The 19,198-nt window shown below is 53.2% G+C and overlaps 5 protein-coding genes across 5 annotated transcripts; 2 read left to right on the top strand and 3 right to left on the bottom strand.

Annotated features, from left to right (window-relative positions):
• Positions 1-179: 179 nt before the first annotated feature.
• Positions 180-1,989, top strand: AAFC00_005433 (uncharacterized protein; the record flags this gene model as incomplete). Its single annotated transcript, XM_069345213.1, has 4 exons — positions 180-728; positions 824-1,260; positions 1,325-1,448; positions 1,516-1,989. 4 exons carry the CDS (start codon positions 180-182, stop codon positions 1,987-1,989), a joined length of 1,584 nt encoding a protein of 527 aa, XP_069203042.1.
• Positions 1,990-2,156: 167 nt separating this feature from the next.
• Positions 2,157-3,521, bottom strand: AAFC00_005432 (uncharacterized protein; the record flags this gene model as incomplete). The annotated part of the gene is made up of 3 exons (XM_069348611.1): positions 2,157-2,686; positions 2,780-2,879; positions 2,985-3,521. 3 exons carry the CDS (start codon positions 3,519-3,521, stop codon positions 2,157-2,159), a joined length of 1,167 nt encoding a protein of 388 aa, XP_069203041.1.
• A 7,677-nt stretch (positions 3,522-11,198) lies between these two features.
• AAFC00_005431 (uncharacterized protein) lies at positions 11,199-12,973 on the bottom strand (the record flags this gene model as incomplete). The annotated part of the gene is made up of 2 exons (XM_069345212.1): positions 11,199-12,804; positions 12,963-12,973. The coding sequence occupies 2 exons, from the start codon at positions 12,971-12,973 to the stop codon at positions 11,199-11,201; spliced, it is 1,617 nt and encodes a 538-aa protein (XP_069203040.1).
• Positions 12,974-14,972: 1,999 nt separating this feature from the next.
• Positions 14,973-16,629, top strand: AAFC00_005430 (uncharacterized protein; the record flags this gene model as incomplete). Its single annotated transcript, XM_069345211.1, has 5 exons — positions 14,973-15,179; positions 15,323-15,433; positions 15,527-15,740; positions 15,799-16,130; positions 16,192-16,629. The coding sequence occupies 5 exons, from the start codon at positions 14,973-14,975 to the stop codon at positions 16,627-16,629; spliced, it is 1,302 nt and encodes a 433-aa protein (XP_069203039.1).
• Positions 16,630-17,275: 646 nt separating this feature from the next.
• On the bottom strand, positions 17,276-18,546 carry AAFC00_005429 (uncharacterized protein; the record flags this gene model as incomplete). Its single annotated transcript, XM_069345210.1, has 4 exons — positions 17,276-17,701; positions 17,767-17,978; positions 18,066-18,334; positions 18,407-18,546. The coding sequence occupies 4 exons, from the start codon at positions 18,544-18,546 to the stop codon at positions 17,276-17,278; spliced, it is 1,047 nt and encodes a 348-aa protein (XP_069203038.1).
• Positions 18,547-19,198: the final 652 nt, after the last annotated feature.

The following is a 19,198-nucleotide window of genomic DNA, read 5'->3' as shown; positions in this document are numbered from 1 at the left end:
TTTACTGAGTGCATCTCACCAATATTATATTCTTATCAACAGCTCGCTGTACGGCAGCTTACAAGGCTATCATATAAGCCTCTTTGTCGTCGCACACTCCTTTGTGTTGCTTTCCATTAGCCTTTCCTGCTCTTGATCTACTTTCAGCAACTCAAGACTTTCGGACCAATAACTAAATCATGGGCCCGTCTCTACCGGGATACCTTTTCATCCGAGCCTGTATCTTCTTTCTACATTGGCTCACACCACTCTGTATTCTTTTATACATTGGCAGTGTCATCTCACGACCACATGGAATTATTATACCCCGGTTACTAGAAGCATGGCTTCTGGCGGAAACACTATTTTATGTACTAGTCTTCATCCCACTAAGGTACCACCTGCAGAAGCCTGCTGTCCATCCCGAGCTTCCGTCTCGAGAGCAGAGACGAGAATTATTCAACAAATGCATGGCCAATGTACCCGATATTGAAGCATATCTGTCGAAGTGGTTCTTGCACAGCCCGGCATCTGAAATCAAACGTGAAAATGTCAAACATTTCATCCGCTGGGCATTTTTGGCGACAGAAGTGCCTTCTGAAACGAGCGATGACGAAGTCGAGGAATACACTCTTGCTACCGAGCAAGCGCTAGGCAAGAAATTGGAGCCTGGATGGGGCAAGGCAGAGTGCCTACGACTCACATTTGACAAGGTCCAGATGTTGCACCGCAGCTTGTTCTGGTATTTGGTAAGAAATGCTCCCTTAGTATTGATGTTAGGCCCCGCGACCAAAAACATCTTTCTCGTGTGTTGCTCACGACTAATCTTCCACTTCACTTGTAGTTGGTATTCATAGTCGATTCATCGACTTCAGTACGCATGTATATGCTCAACTTCCACTATCATCGCGCTCCGCTGCGACGCTTCCTCTCGGTCTTCCCATATCGACCACACAATGTGTTCGCGAAGAACGTCTCGCCATCTGGGACTCTGACGTACTGGCATAGTCCTCATACGTCCAAGACACGATTGCCTATTCTTTTCATTCATGGAATCGGCATAGGATTGTACCCTTATGTCACCTTTCTCGGGGAGTTGAACGAGGACTGTAACAGGAGCTCTCCCGCCGATGGTGGCAGAGTGGGCATCATTGCCATCGAAGTAATGCCTGTCAGCTTCAGAATCACCGGACCCGCGCTGGACAAGTCTGCAATGTGTGCCGAGATCAACAAGATCTTGGAGGCACACGGGTGGAATCAATTCGTGCTGGTCTCGCATTCGTGAGTAGACTCGGCGTGTATATTTCTTTGTTCTTGCGGAAAGTGCTGACCAAGAGAGCCACAGATATGGAAGCGTCATCACTACTCACCTTCTCCACTCGCCTGTCCTTGAGAAGAAAATCGGTCCGGTTGTTCTCATTGATCCAGTGACTTTCTTGCTCCATCTCCCCGACGTTGCATACAACTTTGTAAGTCCGGTGTTGCTGTTGTATAGTTTCTGATGTCGTGCATGTCATGCTGATATCGTACTCATAGCTCCGTCGCAAACCTGTAAACTCCAACGAGCACAGACTGGACTATTTTGCATCCAAAGACATAGGAGTAGCGCATACGCTGTCGCGCACATTCTTCTGGTCGGAGAACATCATCTGGAAGGAAGACCTCGGCGCGCACCGTAACGTCACTGTCGTGCTCAGCGGCAGAGACTTGATCGTCAATACGAAGCACGTAGGTGAGTATCTGACCGATGCCAACGAGGCGAGTAAGCAGACCGGGGACTGGAAGTCTAGAGAGTGGGTTGGAAAGGGGCTGGATGTGTTGTGGTTCGAAGATTTGGACCACGCCGAGGTATTTGACTGGACCGAGACCAGGCAACCGGTCATCGAGGTCGTTCTGGAGTATTGTGGGCAGAAGGGTGAGATGAAGACAAAGCCTGACGCTAACGGCAATGGAACGACGATTTCGCCACTTGACGCACCGCCGGAACTGCGGCGGAGGATGGTGAACTGAGGGGGAAGATACATGCATTCAAAACGGCCGCGACTTTTTGTTTTTCTTGTCTTGATACTCAAGCCAGCGACAGCTCCAGATAATAGCCAAGGATAGCCCACAATATACCGATCTACCGCATCCCACTCACTCACTCACAATCCGCCGCAACAATGTCGAATAATCCTTCATGCCCTGCGAAGTAAAAGCAACGAACAACTAGTCCCAACCAGCACCTTCTCTTCCCCTGCCCCTCCCCCCCTCAAAACCCCCTCCATCCCCTCCACAGCAACCTCCAAACAATCCCTCACCTCCCCGCTCTCGAGTGCAGCGGCATGCGCCTCGCGCCAGCGCACATACATACTCGACGCGGCCATTCCGCGCGCGATATCAGAGGGCTTGACGAGGCGCTGGCACATGAACGCATCACTGCTTGTCCCACAGTGCGAATAGAGGACTTGGCCAGTAGAGGAGGAGATGGTGCGCGAGGGTGAGCCGGAGAGGTCCCAGTCGTGGCGTCGGAAGGAGGGTTTGTCCCATTCATCTTCTGCTTGCTGATCTGGTGAATTGGCGTCGTGCGGGATAACCCATGGTAAGGGAAGGGAGGCGTAGCAGTCTCGTGCTAGAGCGTTGCCTCGTTCTTCGTAGGGGTGCAGGATGTTGTCTTTCAGAGTGTTGATTATGGATTGCAGGGCTGGGGCGCGGGGGGTTGATGGGTCTTTTGTTTGCGATTAGTTGAGTTGGAGGTTGGCGGTTGGCTGGTCAAGGATATGGCTACTGGTGCGAATGTAAGAGAGGAAGATGCACTCACGGATGTAGATGGAGGAACACGTCCACATGGCCAGCGTGCCTCCCTTTTTCAGTAGTTTGGCGACGTTGGTATAGAATTGGTGCATGTCGAACCAATGCGCCTATATGTCTCCCCAAGACCCGTCAGTGAGTGTTCTGAGAGCTGCACAAACAATCCGTCACATCTAAGCAGGTGAATATATATGAGGAACGAAAAGGAAACATACAGCCATAGCAACGGTGACTACATCCGCACTCCCCGGTTTTACACCGAGTCCAGCACCACCAAGCAATACCTCAGCACACTTCTCTGCTTCTCCAAGCACGAAATCCACACATTTCGGGCTGTCTGCATTAGGAAGATGATTATTGACCACCGCGAACCGAGCATCTCGCTTCGACGCCTCGATCATCGCCTCGCTTGGATCGAGACCTATTCCCCGGGCGAAGAATTGAGGCACGAGGTCATAGATCACTTTACCTGCTCCCGAGCCTATATCTAGCAGGAGATCGAGCTGCTTCGAGGGAGACGTATGGGCGGATGCAGAGAGGTGGGATTGTACTTCTTCCTCCTGTTGTGGCTCGGGGGAAAAGTGGGTGTTGTTATTATCATGGTCATTGTTGTTGTTGTTGTTGTTGTTGTTGTTGTTGTTGTGATAGCTCAGTATTGTGTCGTAGAGCTCTGGCGGGTAGGAGATGTTGCGCCCCGAGGCGTAGGAATGGGCTTGGGCTTTTGTGAAGTTGCGAAAGGTGCGTTCTGTCATTTTACTCTACTTTTCGTCTGGGTTACAAGGAGTGGTGGCGATGGAAAATGTTTTTGTTCTTTCTACTTGATGGTTTGTCCGTATGTAGATACACTTCTGTCACTTCCATCGTCTGGAGGCAAAAGATTTGTGAAGATTGAATAGCCTGCTCGACTTCTCTACAGTCGATAGTAATCGTGATCCACTCTTGAGGCTGCAGGATTCTGAAGCTTGCATGCTGCATGAGTCTGCTCCCGTTTCACCCGCTTTCTATGCCCGTTAACGCTCATAGGCACTTGCATTTCTCAAATAATCTTTCCACTGTACAAGAGGCGTGCAGCAGTGAATCCGTCGTGTTCATCATATCATCAGCGCTCGAGTAATGCTTCCCTTGGCGAGTATGGTGGAGATTGACCCCTTGCCGTAGTATGAAATATTGTGACATTGTATATTGTGTAGCATAAATATTGTAGGACATGAGAGGAGCACTAGATGTCATTTCTCTTTTACAGCACGGAAGGAGCGTGCAGTGGACTCGGATTGAAATAAAGAGGACGGGACGGCATGACGACTAAGCGACATGGAGATGCGCGTTATGGTCGTTGTGTCAGGCGGATCATTCTTGCGTGTCCCGGTAGCCTAGATGGCTTCCAATCTTGGTGTGTACACACTTTGTGTGTCTGGTAAAGGTTATATACTTGTGTTTCTGCTGCACCAATACCAAAACATCCGTCATGTCTTATGATTTCTTCTACTTTGTTTGCTTCTTGTTAATTTACAGTACAATACGAAGAAGCAGCATGACCAATAGACCCAATCATCTGGATTGTCTATATCTGTAACTGTAGTGTGGAGCACAAGCAGCGCGCAAGGTCCATGCTTTCCCACTTTTTCTCTCTTGAGCCGCCACCGCACAGAGAGCGCAAGCTGAAGGTCGACTTGTCATTTCCATCAGCCACGGGGGGGTCAGTCAGGTCAGCCACATTGATCGCAGCAGGGCTTGCTTGACGTGGCAAAGCCAGAAAAGTTGATTGAGACCGGATAAAGTGCTTTTTTCTTTAGTGATCAGATGGGACGACGATCGCATGTATCAGTGACCTGAATTGGGGGGAGATTGGCGGGGAGGGACATGGCGGGCCAACGCATTTCGCCCAAGTTCCAACAATTAGTCGATTTCGTGCCTTGGAACAGGATGGTGTAGAGGCAGGCAGGGTGGACTATCTCATGCTCTGAAGGAATCCGTCTCGTGTGGAGAGAGGAGGGACAATTGGATTAGCTATACACTCAGTATTATCCTCTCTCGAGTATCTACAGTACGATATCTTCTGCTTTAAAACCATACTTGTACAATACACAGACGAAACAAGGTTCAAGCGGCTCAAGGGCGGACACATCGGCAACAAAGGTCCGTCCCCCTCTTTGGGTTATCCAAAGGTATCCACTTGTGTTTCTGCAAGCCTATTAGTGCTCGCCAGAGCCAGGTCGGACGGGTCTATGTAGCAAGTACACGAGTGAAAAAGCAGAGTGACACAAGAAACAGAGACGAAAAGAGAGTCAAGACGCTGCGCAGGGCAGGGATTACCTTTGTCACTAACAAACTAACCTCCCCTTGGGTCCCACAAGTCAGCCATTTTAGACTTTCCCACTTTACAAGGTTTAGCAGCTGCAGTCGCTGTTGCTGTTGCTGTTGCCAATGTCGACGTCGTCGTCGTCGCCGAACGTGGACGACCAACATCACGTCCATGACAGCAATGATCTTGTTCCTGCCCCAACTACCACAGCTGCCGACACTGCACCTGCCGATTTAGAGCAGCAAGAGCAAGGGCAAGAGGAAGGAGCAGATCGTACTACCACATTTACGACCGACTCTCCACACCCACAATACCTACAGTACGACAACGACGACACGACTCAGACCCAGACGCAGGATCCCTCGTCCCATTCGTATCCTTCATCGCCTCATCAGCATCGTCATCACAGTCATCATAATCATCAACATCTCCAATACATTCCTGCCACTCCGGCTGCCACTCCCGCCACCGCAGCGCCCACCGTCTCTACGGCCCCTACGATAACAACAACGACAGCGACGGCAAAACCCCCCCCCCACACCCTCTCCGCCACCCTCTTATCCCTTCCCTCATACCTACACACCTCTGTCTCCAGCGCTCTCATCGCCAGCGCAGTATTCCCTCTCACCGGGCAGATCTCCGGCTGCGATACACCAGCATCGTCGAGGGCACTCTCTAGCATCCGGCCACAGCAGCGTCAACGATCGCAGCTACTTCTATCCTCACCCGCCATCACGACCGGTATCCCTCTTCCGCTTCCCATCCACCGAGACCCTCGCGACACCGGGCGGCGCTCACGACATTGTCTCGGCAGCCACATCTGCTTCGCTGCCAAAGACGGTCGTCAACAGCATCATGGAGGGCCACGGCGTCCAACGACCGGAGATGGCCACTGTCGACTCCTCCGAGACAGACGTCACGGCGAGCTCTGAAGAATACAACACGGACGGCGACGATACCGCGAGAGGCGCGGGCTCTGATGCAGACGTGCCAGACGACACGAGAGCTCCAGGCGGGGGCGACGCCGGCTTCGACGAGCACGACTTTGGCGCCGTGCAGTCGTTGCAATCCTATCCGCAAATGTCGGATGGCATCAACGGCATCGGTGGCACCCCGGATCCTTCCCACTCGCCCATGATGCCCGGAGGAGGCTACGGCTGGTCCCAGGCAAACATGCCGCGCACAAGAGGAGGAGCAGGAGCAGGAGCAGGAGCAGGAGCGGGAGCGGGAGCAGGGGCAGGTCCGAATGGCACAGGCGGCCCGGAATACCCGCATCCTCCACAACTCATGACCAACGGCCTTCAGGGCACGAGGCCTCCGCCGCCCGCCGCCGCTGCCTCGAGTGCCGCCGTCAGCACGAGACCCAGTGCGGTGCGCCAGCCCAGCAACGCCTACAACCCCGCTCGACGACCGCACCAGTACTCGTTCAACACCACGCAGGCGCGAGAAAGAGAGAGAGGGCGCAACACATCGACACACAGGACGCGACGGAATCCCAACGCCGAGTATCGCGCGCAAGAGAAGGCCTACGTGCAGCGCATCAGACAAGACGCGCCCGCCGATGCCGATTTCTTCCCCGAGGTTCAGACGCCCGGGCTGGCCTACAGCGACGACTCGGACGACCTCGATGGCAGCGAGTCACCCGGCGCCAAAGAGTACGTGGAGAACGACCCGTACGACCAGGAGACGCTGTTGTGGTACGGCAACGACGACATGCAGCCGTCGCTCGAAGAGCTCAAGATCCCCGAGAACAGAGAACGATTGGAGTGGCACTCGATGCTGGCCAACGTGCTGACGGGAGACGTGGTCAAACAAGAGAAGAAGCGCTTGATCGGAGGCGCCGAGCAACAGGGCGACAACACGCTGTGGACCGAAGTCTGGGTGGGAATCCGCGCCAAAGTCTGCGGCCGCTCCATGGCCGCCCAGCGCAGGATGATCGACGACGGACGCAGCAAGATCAAGAAGACCATCGAGGACATCATCGCCTTCGAGATCAAGGGCGAGGTCGAGGTGGGAAAGCCGCCGCTGGAGCAGGTGCGAGACGTCGTGAGCAAAATCGAGAAGATCGAGGGTCTCTATCCCACGCGTCAGGCCTTTGAGGCAGCCAACCCCCGCGGAGCCTCGCAGCCTTACCGCGACAGCTGCGACGCCGTGCTCTCCTGGCACAACACGACGGAGCTCATCAACACGGAGCTCAGCATCCTGCAGTCCTGGGTGGGCAACAACGAGCTCGACTTCACAAAGCCGCGCACTCGGACCTCGAGCGAGCACAACAGCGGCATCATCGACGAGTCCACCTTCATCGACCGCATACTCAAGGAGGACGGGCTCAAGTCTCTGTTCGACGAGGACAAGTCGAAGAAGGAGAACGGCAAGCCGAACGGTCTGTTCCACGTCATCAACACCGTCATCGACAAGGCCAAGGCCACCCTCATCGCCAACGCCGAGGCTTTCGCCGACAGACATCTGCCGCCGTACATCGAAGAGCTGCTGACCCTGATCAACTTCCCCTCTCGTCTCGTGCAGGAGATCATCAAGGTGCGTCTGGGCTACGCCAAGCGCATGCGCGATCCTGCCCAGCAGGGCGTCATGATGGCCGAGCAGATGATTCTGCAATTCCAGATCCTGCTCAAGCTCGCCGTCCGCGTCAAGGAGGCATATCTGCTCGCCGCACAACCCGAGCCCGGCTGGGACTTGCCTCCCTGCATCGACGAGGCCTTTGACAGAATCGTCCTCGAAGCCGTGCGCTTCTACTTCAAGATGCTCAACTGGAAGCTGTCGGCCAACAAGAACACCTTCAAGGAGGCCGAGATCCTGGAGCAGGAGTGGGGCTTCTGCAACGAGCTGGGGCGACATCTCGAGGGGGGCGACGTCGAGGTTGCCGAGCAGTTCAGTTCTCTCACTTCACGCTCGCTGTCTCGACTCACCGTTCACTTTGAGAAAGAGCTACAGAAGAGACCCGACGAAGTCGCCGGAGCAGAAATGGACAAGCGCTACAAGAACATCCTCGACTCCGTCCGTGTGCGACAGCGAAAGATCTTCCGTTTTTCCAGGATGCTGACTCAACGCTTCGAGAATGCCACCGAGTACAGCATCAACATGGACCCTCACCAGTTCCGCGACCTGATCGATGCTCTCGTCCTCTCCGGTCATTTCCTCGTCGAGACCGATCCGTCCACGGACAGCAAGACCAGCAGCAGCAGCAGCAGCAGCAACGGTGGTAACAATAACAACACCTACATCATCGCTTCGCCTGCCCTGCACGATCGCCCGAGAGATGTCGAGTCTTTGCTGGGAATCTGCTACCACGCCGAAGAAACACCAGAGGACCCCTCGAACCCGTATGTCCTGATTCTCAAGCCTGAGAACACGCTGTACTGGGACGGCCCCGTCATGGAAAAGACTGGCTTCAAGGCACCCTACTTTGATATCAAGACCGGCTACATGCGCATTGTGGCCGATGGTTCGCAGCAACGTCTCATAAACGCCAACATCTCCTTCACCACCGGCATTGCCATGGATCTGAGCGTCATCACACCGCAGCGGGCGAATCTCTCGCGTGTCAACACTGAGCTGCAGAAAATCAAGCGTACTGCTTACAAGCTGTCCAACACCATCATGGACAGCGTCGAGATTGTCAGACGTCAGACGCATGGTCTCCAGACTCAGGAGCTGATCCAGACATGTTTCGCATTCGCCACCGAGTTCGGACAACGCTCCATTCTCTACATGGATCCTAATCGTCGCGCTTATCATAACCTTAAAATGACGAGACTCGCTTTGGACTGGGTCAGTTTCGTGTGCGATGATTGCGTCGCTTCGGACAGAAAGACTTTCAGATGGGCCGTCGTCGCCCTCGAATTTGCCATGGTCATGACCCGAGGACAGAACATCCTGTCCATCAGCGAAGCCGAATACGCCAAGCTTCGCGCCAAAGTTGCAGGGTGCATGTCTTTGCTCATCAGTCACTTTGACATCATGGGCGCTCGATCCAACGTCGCCGCACAGGCGGAGAAACAGAGACTGGACGCCATGGCCGGCAAGCTGAGACTCGACGTGAGCAGACTCAAGGACGACGAAGAGTCTTCTGCGCTTGTCCGGGAGCAGTGGCTGGATCAGCTTCGCGCCATCGACGATTACCGGAAAGAACGCGAGGCCGAACGACAAGCCCTCGGACGAGTGCTGGAGGACTCCAACGAAGCCGATCGCGCCCTGACCTATCTTTCTGCCTCTGCCGGAAATGTCGTTCTCCGATGGCAGCAGGGACAGTACGTCGGTGGTGGCACTTTCGGGTCCGTGTATGCAGCCATCAACCTCGACTCTGGTCAACTCATGGCGGTCAAGGAAATTCGTCTGCAGGATCCACAACTTATCCCGACCATTGTCTCACAAATCCGCGACGAGATGGGCGTCTTACAAGTCCTCGATCACCCCAACGTCGTTTCGTATTACGGCATAGAGCCCCACAGAGACAAGGTATATATCTTCATGGAGTACTGCAGCGGCGGCTCTCTGGCGGGATTGCTGGAGCACGGTCGCATCGAAGACGAGACTGTGATTCAAGTTTACGCTCTGCAAATGCTCGAGGGTCTGGCATACCTCCACGACGCAGGTGTCGTCCATCGCGACATCAAGCCCGACAACATCCTGCTGGACCATATGGGCGTGATCAAATATGTTGATTTCGGCGCCGCCAAAGTCATCGCCAAGCAAGGCAAGACCTTGGTCGCCGATCCCACGGGACGAAACACCGGACAAGGTAGCATGACCGGAACGCCCATGTACATGTCACCCGAAGTCATCAAGGGCGGATCCATGGCAACGTCTCGACACGGTGCCGCCGACATCTGGTCCTTGGGTTGTGTCATCCTCGAGATGGCCACAGGCCGCCGACCGTGGGCCTCTCTCGACAACGAGTGGGCCATCATGTTCAACATTGCTCAAGGTAACCCGCCTCAGATGCCATCTCCCGATCAACTTTCGGAGATGGGATTGGACTTTTTGCAAAGATGCTTCGAACGCAACCCGGCCACCAGAATCTCTGCTGCAGAGCTGCTACAACACGACTGGATCATGCAGCTGAGATCGCAACTCTCTCTCGAGCCCGGCACCCCGCAGACACCAGCCAGCGAGAACGGAAGTCTGAGTTCCAGCGGGAGCGCATACGGGAGTGTCAGTTCGCGACAAGGTTCAAGCACGGGATAGGATATCCAGTTTGACCAAGACATCCCCGAAGAAAGCTGCGACGGCGGTGGCGACAGCTGCGGCAGTGTCGCGAGCCATGTAAGGCAATACAGAGCCAAGATCCTATCGCGCTCCAGAAGCCACACGTCTGTTTTCCGACCCCTGCAGCCGGCGATAAAGACACGCCAGGCACAACACACAGCCCAGAGAACGACGAGGCCAACGAACGAACTCTTCTTCTTCTAGTCCAGACCAGCCACAACCGCCACCGAGAACATGCCGCGTCTCGTTCTCCGAGTCGGGTCTAGCAGCACCACTCACCCTGCCGCCGACAGGCATCGTCAGAGCCGTCTCTGCCGAGTCGGGTGTTCCGCTCGTCACTTGCTGCGCCTCTGTTGCCAGCGCATCAGACGCCTACTCTGCGGTTGGTGATGGTAGCGCAGTAGTCGTCGCCGAGGAAGGAGGAGCGTCCGGTGTGGAGTCCGACAGGAGGAGAGCATCGTCGGCTGAGTATCATGATTGTGGTGCGGGGGTTTCTTCATTTGTGTTGATGCCGGACGAGAGCGTGACTTGCTGTGATGGTTTTGTAAGGATGAGAGAATGAGACGTCGAGAAGAATAACAGATAGTCAAGAGTGAAGAATAAAGAATCAAGAGTTCAAATCACAGAGTGCAGATCACGAAGTGGCAATCCAAGAGTTTCAGTCCCCTTTTTCTTACAAGTGTCATTCGAAATGGCACGGATAGATACATGGTCAAGCGATGCGCTTTTACAATGTCAGGCTGCTGAGGTGGAGTGGATAAAGATCGAGGCTTCAATTCTTTTGATTATGAACAATTATGTAGCACACAAGAAGCGAATCAAACCATTTTTCGCCCCCTTTTTCCGTTCGCGTCAATCTCAATCCTCTCTCTCTCTCTCTGCCTGTCCGGTCCTCCCAACTCTACTGATGCCTCGACGAAGTCCTCTTGACGCACTTGTACGAAGCCGCAGCATTGACGTCGCCGCCCATGTAGACGTTAACGAGCGGATACTGGCACAGCAGAGCCGTCGTGGGCGCGCCGTCAGTAGTCACGCCGGCCGCCTTGAGCGTAGCAGGCGCGGTGCCGTTCTCCACCCACGCAACGAGCGCGTCGAGGGTATAGCCCGGGTAAGCGCCAGCGCCACCGCCGCAGTGCTGCACGCCGGGGGCTTCGAAGATGCGGTAGAAGTCTGCGACGTTGGGGTCGAGCTGCTTCACGCGTGAGTAGTAGTCTCTGGTGCCGGCGGGCGGGATGAGCTGGTCCGACAGCCCGTGCCAGGTGAGCAGCTTGCCGCCGCTGGCGCGGTATTCGGAGAGGTCCGGGTCGTCGGTGCCGATGATGGAGGCGAAGCGCTGCACGGAGTTGTGGAAGACGCGGTCGTAGTCTGCGTGGCTCATGCTTGTCACGTCGTAGCTTGTGTTGGCGAGCACGAAGGTGCGGATCCAGTCTGGGGGGATGGGAAAGCCGCCGACGGAGGTGCAGTTTGTGTTGCCGTTGCTGCACGTCGTGCCGGCGAGGGGGACCAGGGGAGAGCCGATCTCGAGGCCGTACCAGAGGAATTTGCCCGAGCTGGATCTGGCGCCCTCGTAGGTTGCTTTGGCGACCTTGACGGCGGCCGAGGAGACAGTGGTGGAGCTGCCGTCGGGGCAGGTCACTTGCTTGCCTGCTACGGAGGAGATATTGAAGGTGCAGATGTCTGGGCGGGAGATGATGCCATCGACAACGCCGTCGAGGTTGTCGCACGCGGCGAGGGTCGCATTAACAATGGCGCTGAACTCGCACGCGCTAGGGTAGTAACCGAGCAGGTTCATGACAAGCTGTGGGTAGTACTCTCCCATAAGGAACTTGTGCCAGTTGATGGCCGGCGCCACGGCGAGGATGCCGTCGAATATCTCGGGGTAGCGCTGAGCCATCATGTATCCTTGGCGACCACCTGTCGAGCATCCAGCCCAGTAGGAGTACTCGGGCGCAGTGCCGTAGTAGGACTCGGCGAGTTGCTTTCCCATGATGGCTGCATCGGCGAGCGAGACCGAGGCAAAGTCTTGGAGCAAGAACCAGTTGACATTTCCTGGTGAGCTGAGACCCCAGGATGAAGTGTTGGCAGTTGCCGAGTGGCCACCATCTGTACCGCCAGCGGCATAGCCATGGCCTGCGGACAACGCAAGGCCTGTCAAATCACCACCGGTGACATAGCCACCACCACCATTGCTCATGTAACGGCCGTTCCAATTCGCCGGTAATAGGTAGTAGGCGTGGATGGTATCATTGTAGCCGGGGTGAGTGTATGTTATAGTTACATTGCAAGCATCTAGTCCGGTAACGTTGACAGGGAACCATGAGTTCTCTGGCTGCAAGATGGGCTGAGCAAAGTCTGTCAAGGGAACAGCATCGATGCTAAGGATCTCGGCTCCATATAGCGTGGGAGCCGTGATGGCTGCAGACGAGCAGTTCTGGGCTTGAACCTGGCCTCCTTTAATGAGGTTGCTAAACAAGACAGGCCATTGCAGGGCCGCCAAGATGTTGTTCCTGGAACGCATCGTGAGCGATTGGTCCCAAACACAATGACGTACTTGTGTTGATATGTGATGATTGGGGTAAAGATGGAAGAAGAGAGGTATCTGTTTCCCCCTTTCCTGTTCTTCTTTTCCTTGTCTATCCACTCAAGAATACAAAAACATACTTACGTGGTCTCCATGGCTTATATATACCCTTCTACCAAGAGAGATCTCCAAAGCTGGTCCCTCAGGAACCAAACCTCCCTTTCCCGAATCACGTTGCCGCAGATCAAGACCGGACAAAACGATTGTCACGAGTGGGGCACGATCCGGAAGACGAGTGGTGCAGCACTGTAACTCTCGAGACGGCGAGCCGAGATGAGGGCCAAGAATTGGTTGTTGCGTGGGTGGTTGGCCAATGGAGACTAGGTGTCGTGCTCGCAAGCTTCTGGTGGCTTTTCCGTTAGTCGTTTCTGGCGTCTCCCCGCATCTTGGCCCTCCACGTTCTTCACTATTTTCTGGATAGGATTAATGTCTGGCTTGGGGATATTCTGCACCCCACGTTGATTCCACGGCCTACGACTCGTCGAATCCCTGCAGAAACGCGAAAAGTGCACACCCCGCATCTGTCTGATCTAGCATAAGGTAGAGAATCACGGCGAGCAAGAATCCGCCGGCATGGCTGTTGGTAGATCTCTAGGTTTGCTCGTACCATTTCCTTCTCTTTCTTGCTACTCAACATAAGATGCACCGCAGGCCAGACCAAGCGAAATGAGGTCACATTCGATGCCTTATCCTGTATCTTAATGTTTCATCCAAATGACAGACAAGCTCTGCCAATGTGACACAGCAGCGCAACTCACGTGAAGCAATGTCGACTGCGCCTCCAAAACGAGGGGTCTCAAACAAACAAGATGGACTTGGAAGCACTAAAAGTCTTGAAAGAGTTTCTTGGTGACGACAGCAGGGTAGCTTCACCTTGGCGACCACAAGCCTCTCTCTAGACTCGAGTTTATGCATACAATTCGTGATGATATTCCCTCGAGATTCTCCGAAGGTACCAGTGCTCGTTGTCGTGACGTTTTGAAGATGGATCGAACCATTATTGAGCGCGGTATTTTGGTTGTTTCCTTTTGGCATGACATTCACTTCGATGGATCTGCCCGCGTTGTCTCTCTTGCTCTACCCCACACACTATTAATATGTGACCCCGCGCAATTGACAGCGGACTCCACGTTCAAAGTGCATAAGTCGGCCGAGATTACCAAATCAACTTGCGGCTTTTAGATTGTCATATGCGACGGCAATCTGTGGGTTTGCGAGAGGGAAGCAATCTAGTTCTGCAATATGTTCGCTTATCATATGGAGGTGATAATTCAATGTTAACAACAAGCCTCGCAAATTCAACGGACCAGTGCCACTTTTTCATTAATCTGAAGATCTTCACAAGAGTGAGTTTGAGGGAAAAGCTTGAGTTGGACGAAATTGGTCTTGTTCCGAAATATTTGTCCGCCGCGCGCGCGCATCATCCTTGGCTGGCTAAGTGGACTTGGGACAGCATCAGCAGGATGCAGTCAGCCCGCCGTCGCCGACTTCGCTTCTTCCATACACACGTCTCGAGGCTGCTGGGTAGACTCCACTCTCTCACATCCGGTCTCTAGCACTACTTTCTGCGAGATCGAGGGACCACTGAGCGAAGAACAATCTGATCAGTATACACACAGACACGGTCGCATGTGCAACTGCGAGTACTCGAGGCTGAAGAGAAAGAATAGAAGAAGACAACATATTATGCTTAGGGATGATTGTCAACATGTGTATATTGTTTGCTAGCTTTTGGTATGCAATATGTGCCAGAGGGATGTGCTCGAGTACCAGAAGAAAGGCTCCACGCAGTGGCGCTGTCCGCGCAGGACTGTCGCTATGTATGTACTGTATGAGAAAGAAGTGCAGCCAATATTATGGTAAGGTGTTGTAGAGCAGCTACAAGTTCGGTATACCTTCCTAGACATGTCCTAGAATCTTAGTACGGTAATTAGTAGCCTGTCAAAACGCAGGTGCAATGACGATATGGCTCGTGCACCGTACCTTCCTTCTCCAAGTCATATTGATTGTGGAAGTCATGAATCTCTTACTCACTCGAATGACTTTCTCATCTATAGCTCTATAACAACCACTATTATCGTCGCACCAGAGAATATGGCAGAATCTCTCAGACCCCACGGAAGGATCCCGCCGCCGAAGGATGGCATGTTAGGAGCGCGCGCGACATTTCCAAGATCGGTGGAAGACTTCAAAGACGACGACCGCGTAATTTTCGACAAAAATACTCAAAAACACGTCTTAGAAGACGATGACGGGAGCGAGTGGGAATGGAACGACGGCGTGGGAGAATGGGTTCCTTTGGTATGAAATGATGACTTTCGGTCCTTGCGCGTCGTTCCCATTTTATACCCTATGAAAGCAAGAACAAGCAAGATGATGCAAGACCAAATTCACCATGTCTCGAAAAAGGGGAACCCACTAATGCCTTGACCGGATACAAACAGCTGGATGAAAGTCTCATCGAACAGCAACAGCGCGCGTACAAGGTTGACGGAGTCGACGAGGAAGCCAACACGGCCGCTGAGAACAACAAGAAGCGGAAAGCCGAACTGAAGGTGAGCGGTAACCACTTTGTTTTGTACATGATAGAAAAAGGAACGAGAAAAGGACTCGACTGACTCCTGCTCCTTGTTTCTGCGATCCATCAGGCTGCAGGCGACAACAAACGAGCCAAGAATGAGCCCAATGAACGACCCAACACTGCCATCTATGTATCGGGTATTCCGCTCGATGCCGAGTTTGACGAGATCAACACTGTCTTCAAGAAATACGGATTGATCGAGGAGGACATTCACAGTGGTCTGCCCAAGATCAAGATGTATGCCGATGATGACGGTAATTTCAAGGGTGATGCGCGGATCAGTACGTTTGACAAACCACTACTCATGGGGCAATGGAAAGATCTAACCACGACATACAGTCTACTTCAAGCCACAGTCCGTTCCTCTGGTCATTCAAATGCTCGACAACTCCGACTTCCGCACCGGCAGTGATGGCAACATGCATGTCGAACTCGCCGACTGGACTGCGAACAAGAACGCGCCGCAACAGAAGGAGGTCTCGCTGGAGAGCATCAAGAAGAAGCGAAGTAAGAACGACCGCGCGATGGCCATCAGGAAAACGCAGGAGATGAACGCAAGACTCGCCGATTGGGATGACGACGACATCAGCGTTGTGAATCCACCACCGAACCCAACAAAGTATAATAAAATGGTTGTCCTTAAGCACATGTTTACTCTGGAGGAGCTCGAGGTAGGTCACCCTTCATCTTCTCTTCCTTCTGTTCCGCGCTGTACGCTGACAATATCGTCAGGAGGATCCAGCGTCCTTGCTCGACATCAAGGAAGACATCCGAGACGAAGCCGCCAATTACGGCGAGGTCACAAACACCGTTCTCTACGACCTCGAGCCCAGTGGCGTAGTCACCGTCCGTTTCAAGGAACCCGAGAGTGCCGCACGATGCGCCGAGGCTTTCAACGGCCGTGGCTTCTCGGGCCGCAAGGTTATCGCATACGTTCCGCAGAGCAAAGAGCAGTTTAGCAAGAGCAACAAAGCGGGTCCGGATGGGCTACAAGACATTGACGACAACGACTTTGGAGAAGAGGATAAGGCCGACGGCACCTACACGTCCGCGCTCGAGGGACGCAAGACTCTCGAAGCTGAACAAACGGAAGAGAAGGGCAAGGATGCCGATGGAGGGCTACAGACTTCCGCTCCGAATGGCGATGAAGAGAAGCGTAAAGCTCCTTGAATCGCGTCTCGATGACTGCTTACTTCGAGAAGTGTCGACGTCATGCCTGATCGCTGAGTCTAGCGACAGGATATAATCCTAGTAGTGAGCCAGGTGAATACTTAGCTGCAGCATCTCGTGTAAGATAAAAAAAGCATTTGGAGATGCTGCAGTCCTCTCGGTAAATGAACAATACCGCTCCTGCTTGATCAAGACTTTTGTGATATCCACGAGACGAAGGCCTATGCTACTAGGCTACAGTCCTCCATCGTGCTTCGATGCACCAGAAACGCACGAGTGGGCACGCAGATGTGCTATATCGTCCCACAGCTTCTGGACCAGATCCCCGTTCTTGCTATTAGTTATTGATACCGTTCGGTCTGTGAATGCTATGATCTGGTCTTAGTAGGCTACCAGGGACTGCGAAAAGGGAGAATGTCACCGGGGGCGATTATTTATTCCACTCGGTTTCGCCGACTGTACCCCTGTAAGATTTCGTTGATGAAAGACATCGAAGACAGCCATGTGAGGGATTGAGAACAGACAGACAGGAAGGAGCGACGGGTATTTCTGTCTTCTTCGATCCTGTACGATGGCCAGTATACCTTACTGTCACATTAGATTTCAAAAAAAGCTATACATTTCTCATCAACGCGACCTGCCTTCCTCACGCCTTCTGCTTTCCATTCAGATCGCTATAGAAGTCCCAACCAAAGTTTGCAGAAGGATCATTGAACCTCAACTTACGATCGATGGCATCAATCTTGGCCAGATCCGCGTCCTCGAGAATAAAGTCACCCTCGAGATTCTGCTTGATTCTCGACTCGGTCTTGCTCTTGGGGATGACGCTTCGACCGTGGGTTATGCCCCACGCCAAAGCAGTCTGGGCACCGGACTTGCCATACTTCTTACCAATCTCGACGAGCGTGGCGTCTTCGATCAATTTACCCATGTTTTGGCCTTTGGAGTAGATCTCATTTTGGTTGCCGAATGGAGAGTATTGTGTCACGTGGATGCCTTTGGACTTGTGCCAGTCGTAGAAGGCTTTTTGCTGCAGGTATGGATGACACTCAATTTGATGTACTGCTGGGACCTGGGCTACGAGTCAGCGCTTGTGTGCGGGACTTTCTGCATCGAGCAGTAAAGCATATTGCTTACAACACTGGTTTCTTTGATGAGTCGTTCCAGTTCGGCAAGGCTGAAGTTCGACACTCCTATCGCCTTGGCCTTGCCGGACTTGAAGACCTTCTCCATGGCTTTGTAAGTGTCGACAAAGTCCGTCTCTCCGACCTTGGTCTTGCCGTTTTCTTTGGGAAAGGCGGAATCGCCCCTGGCGAAGGGTGACGGCCAATGCATGAGATACAATTCCACTTTACACAAACACAAATCAGTTGTCTGATGACAATCTCACACCGAAAGCATCCATCACATTTCAGGAGACAGAAGATAATACACACCAGAATCCATCCCCAGATCCTTCAGGCTAGCATCGAGCGCCTTCTCGACATCATCCGGGTGATGCATATTATTCCACAGCTTAGTAGTGACGAAGATTTCCTCGCGAGGAACTCCAGACTTCTTGATCGCGTTGCCGACTGCTGGCTCGGTGCCGTAGATGCGCGCCGTATCGATGTGTCTGTATCCGCTCCGCAGCGCGGCGCTGACTGCTGGTTCCTGGGCTTCTTTGTCTTGCCATGTCCCGAAGCCGATAGCCGGGATCGAGGCGCTGTTCTTTCGTCAATTTGCACTTCTAGGACCTGTTCCTCGCTCTGAGGTGGTGAGAGGCGGACATGCTTACCCTGTATTCAACTTAAACGTCGTTCCCTCGTGCGCTAGTCTAAGTTGTTGTTGTTGCGCACCGCCGGACGACAACTGTGCTGTCAATTGACTCACGCGTGAAGCAGCCGCGGAGACACGTTTTGATGCTTGAGAAAACATTGTCGCTTTCCCTTTTTACTTTTCAGAAACACAAGATTGCACGGGGCGATATATAGCGTTAGTGAAAAGGAGGGCCTAGCTACTGTATATACTTGATGTCTAGTAGGTGATTGAGCTCATATCACTACGGCGGATATATGGAGTTCGGGGTTTACTTATCCATTACATCACCTTTCTCCAGGTTCTCTTTATAAGATGCGGAGGTCTATTTGAGGTTCCCTGCACGCTGCTTAATCTGTGCCGAGGCGGGCAGAGCGAGTGGTACTGCTAACACATAAGGTACAGGACGCTTCGTAAGGTACTTGAGGATTCACAATTGTACAATTAATGCACTATATGCATCTTTACATTACTCTTCACAATCGACCCATCGCATGACTGGAGACATGGCACTACACATATATCATTTCACCTCGTATGATCCCAGCTCTCTCTCTCTCTCTCTCTCTCTCTCTCTCTCTGTTTTCTCACGCTGTCGAAACTACCCGTACATTGGCCGGGGTCTTGGCTGTTTCATGATCGTCAAGTCAGGCTCTCTGATCCGTTGATCGTGCAGATCTCGTGCCTCCTGAACTTTATTTGTGGAAATGAACATCACGATATCAAGAATCCCGCAGGTGACATTTCCCATTGTTGAAATGTCTGAACGGCA

The sequence above is a fragment of the Neodothiora populina genome, assembly GCF_041146345.1.
Source record: "Neodothiora populina strain CPC 39397 chromosome Unknown canker_contig_5, whole genome shotgun sequence".
In the NCBI taxonomy this organism is placed as follows: Eukaryota; Fungi; Ascomycota; class Dothideomycetes; order Dothideales; family Dothioraceae; genus Neodothiora; species Neodothiora populina.
The sequence above is the reverse complement of the archived record's forward strand: the minus strand, read 5'-3'. Positions and strand labels throughout refer to the sequence as shown.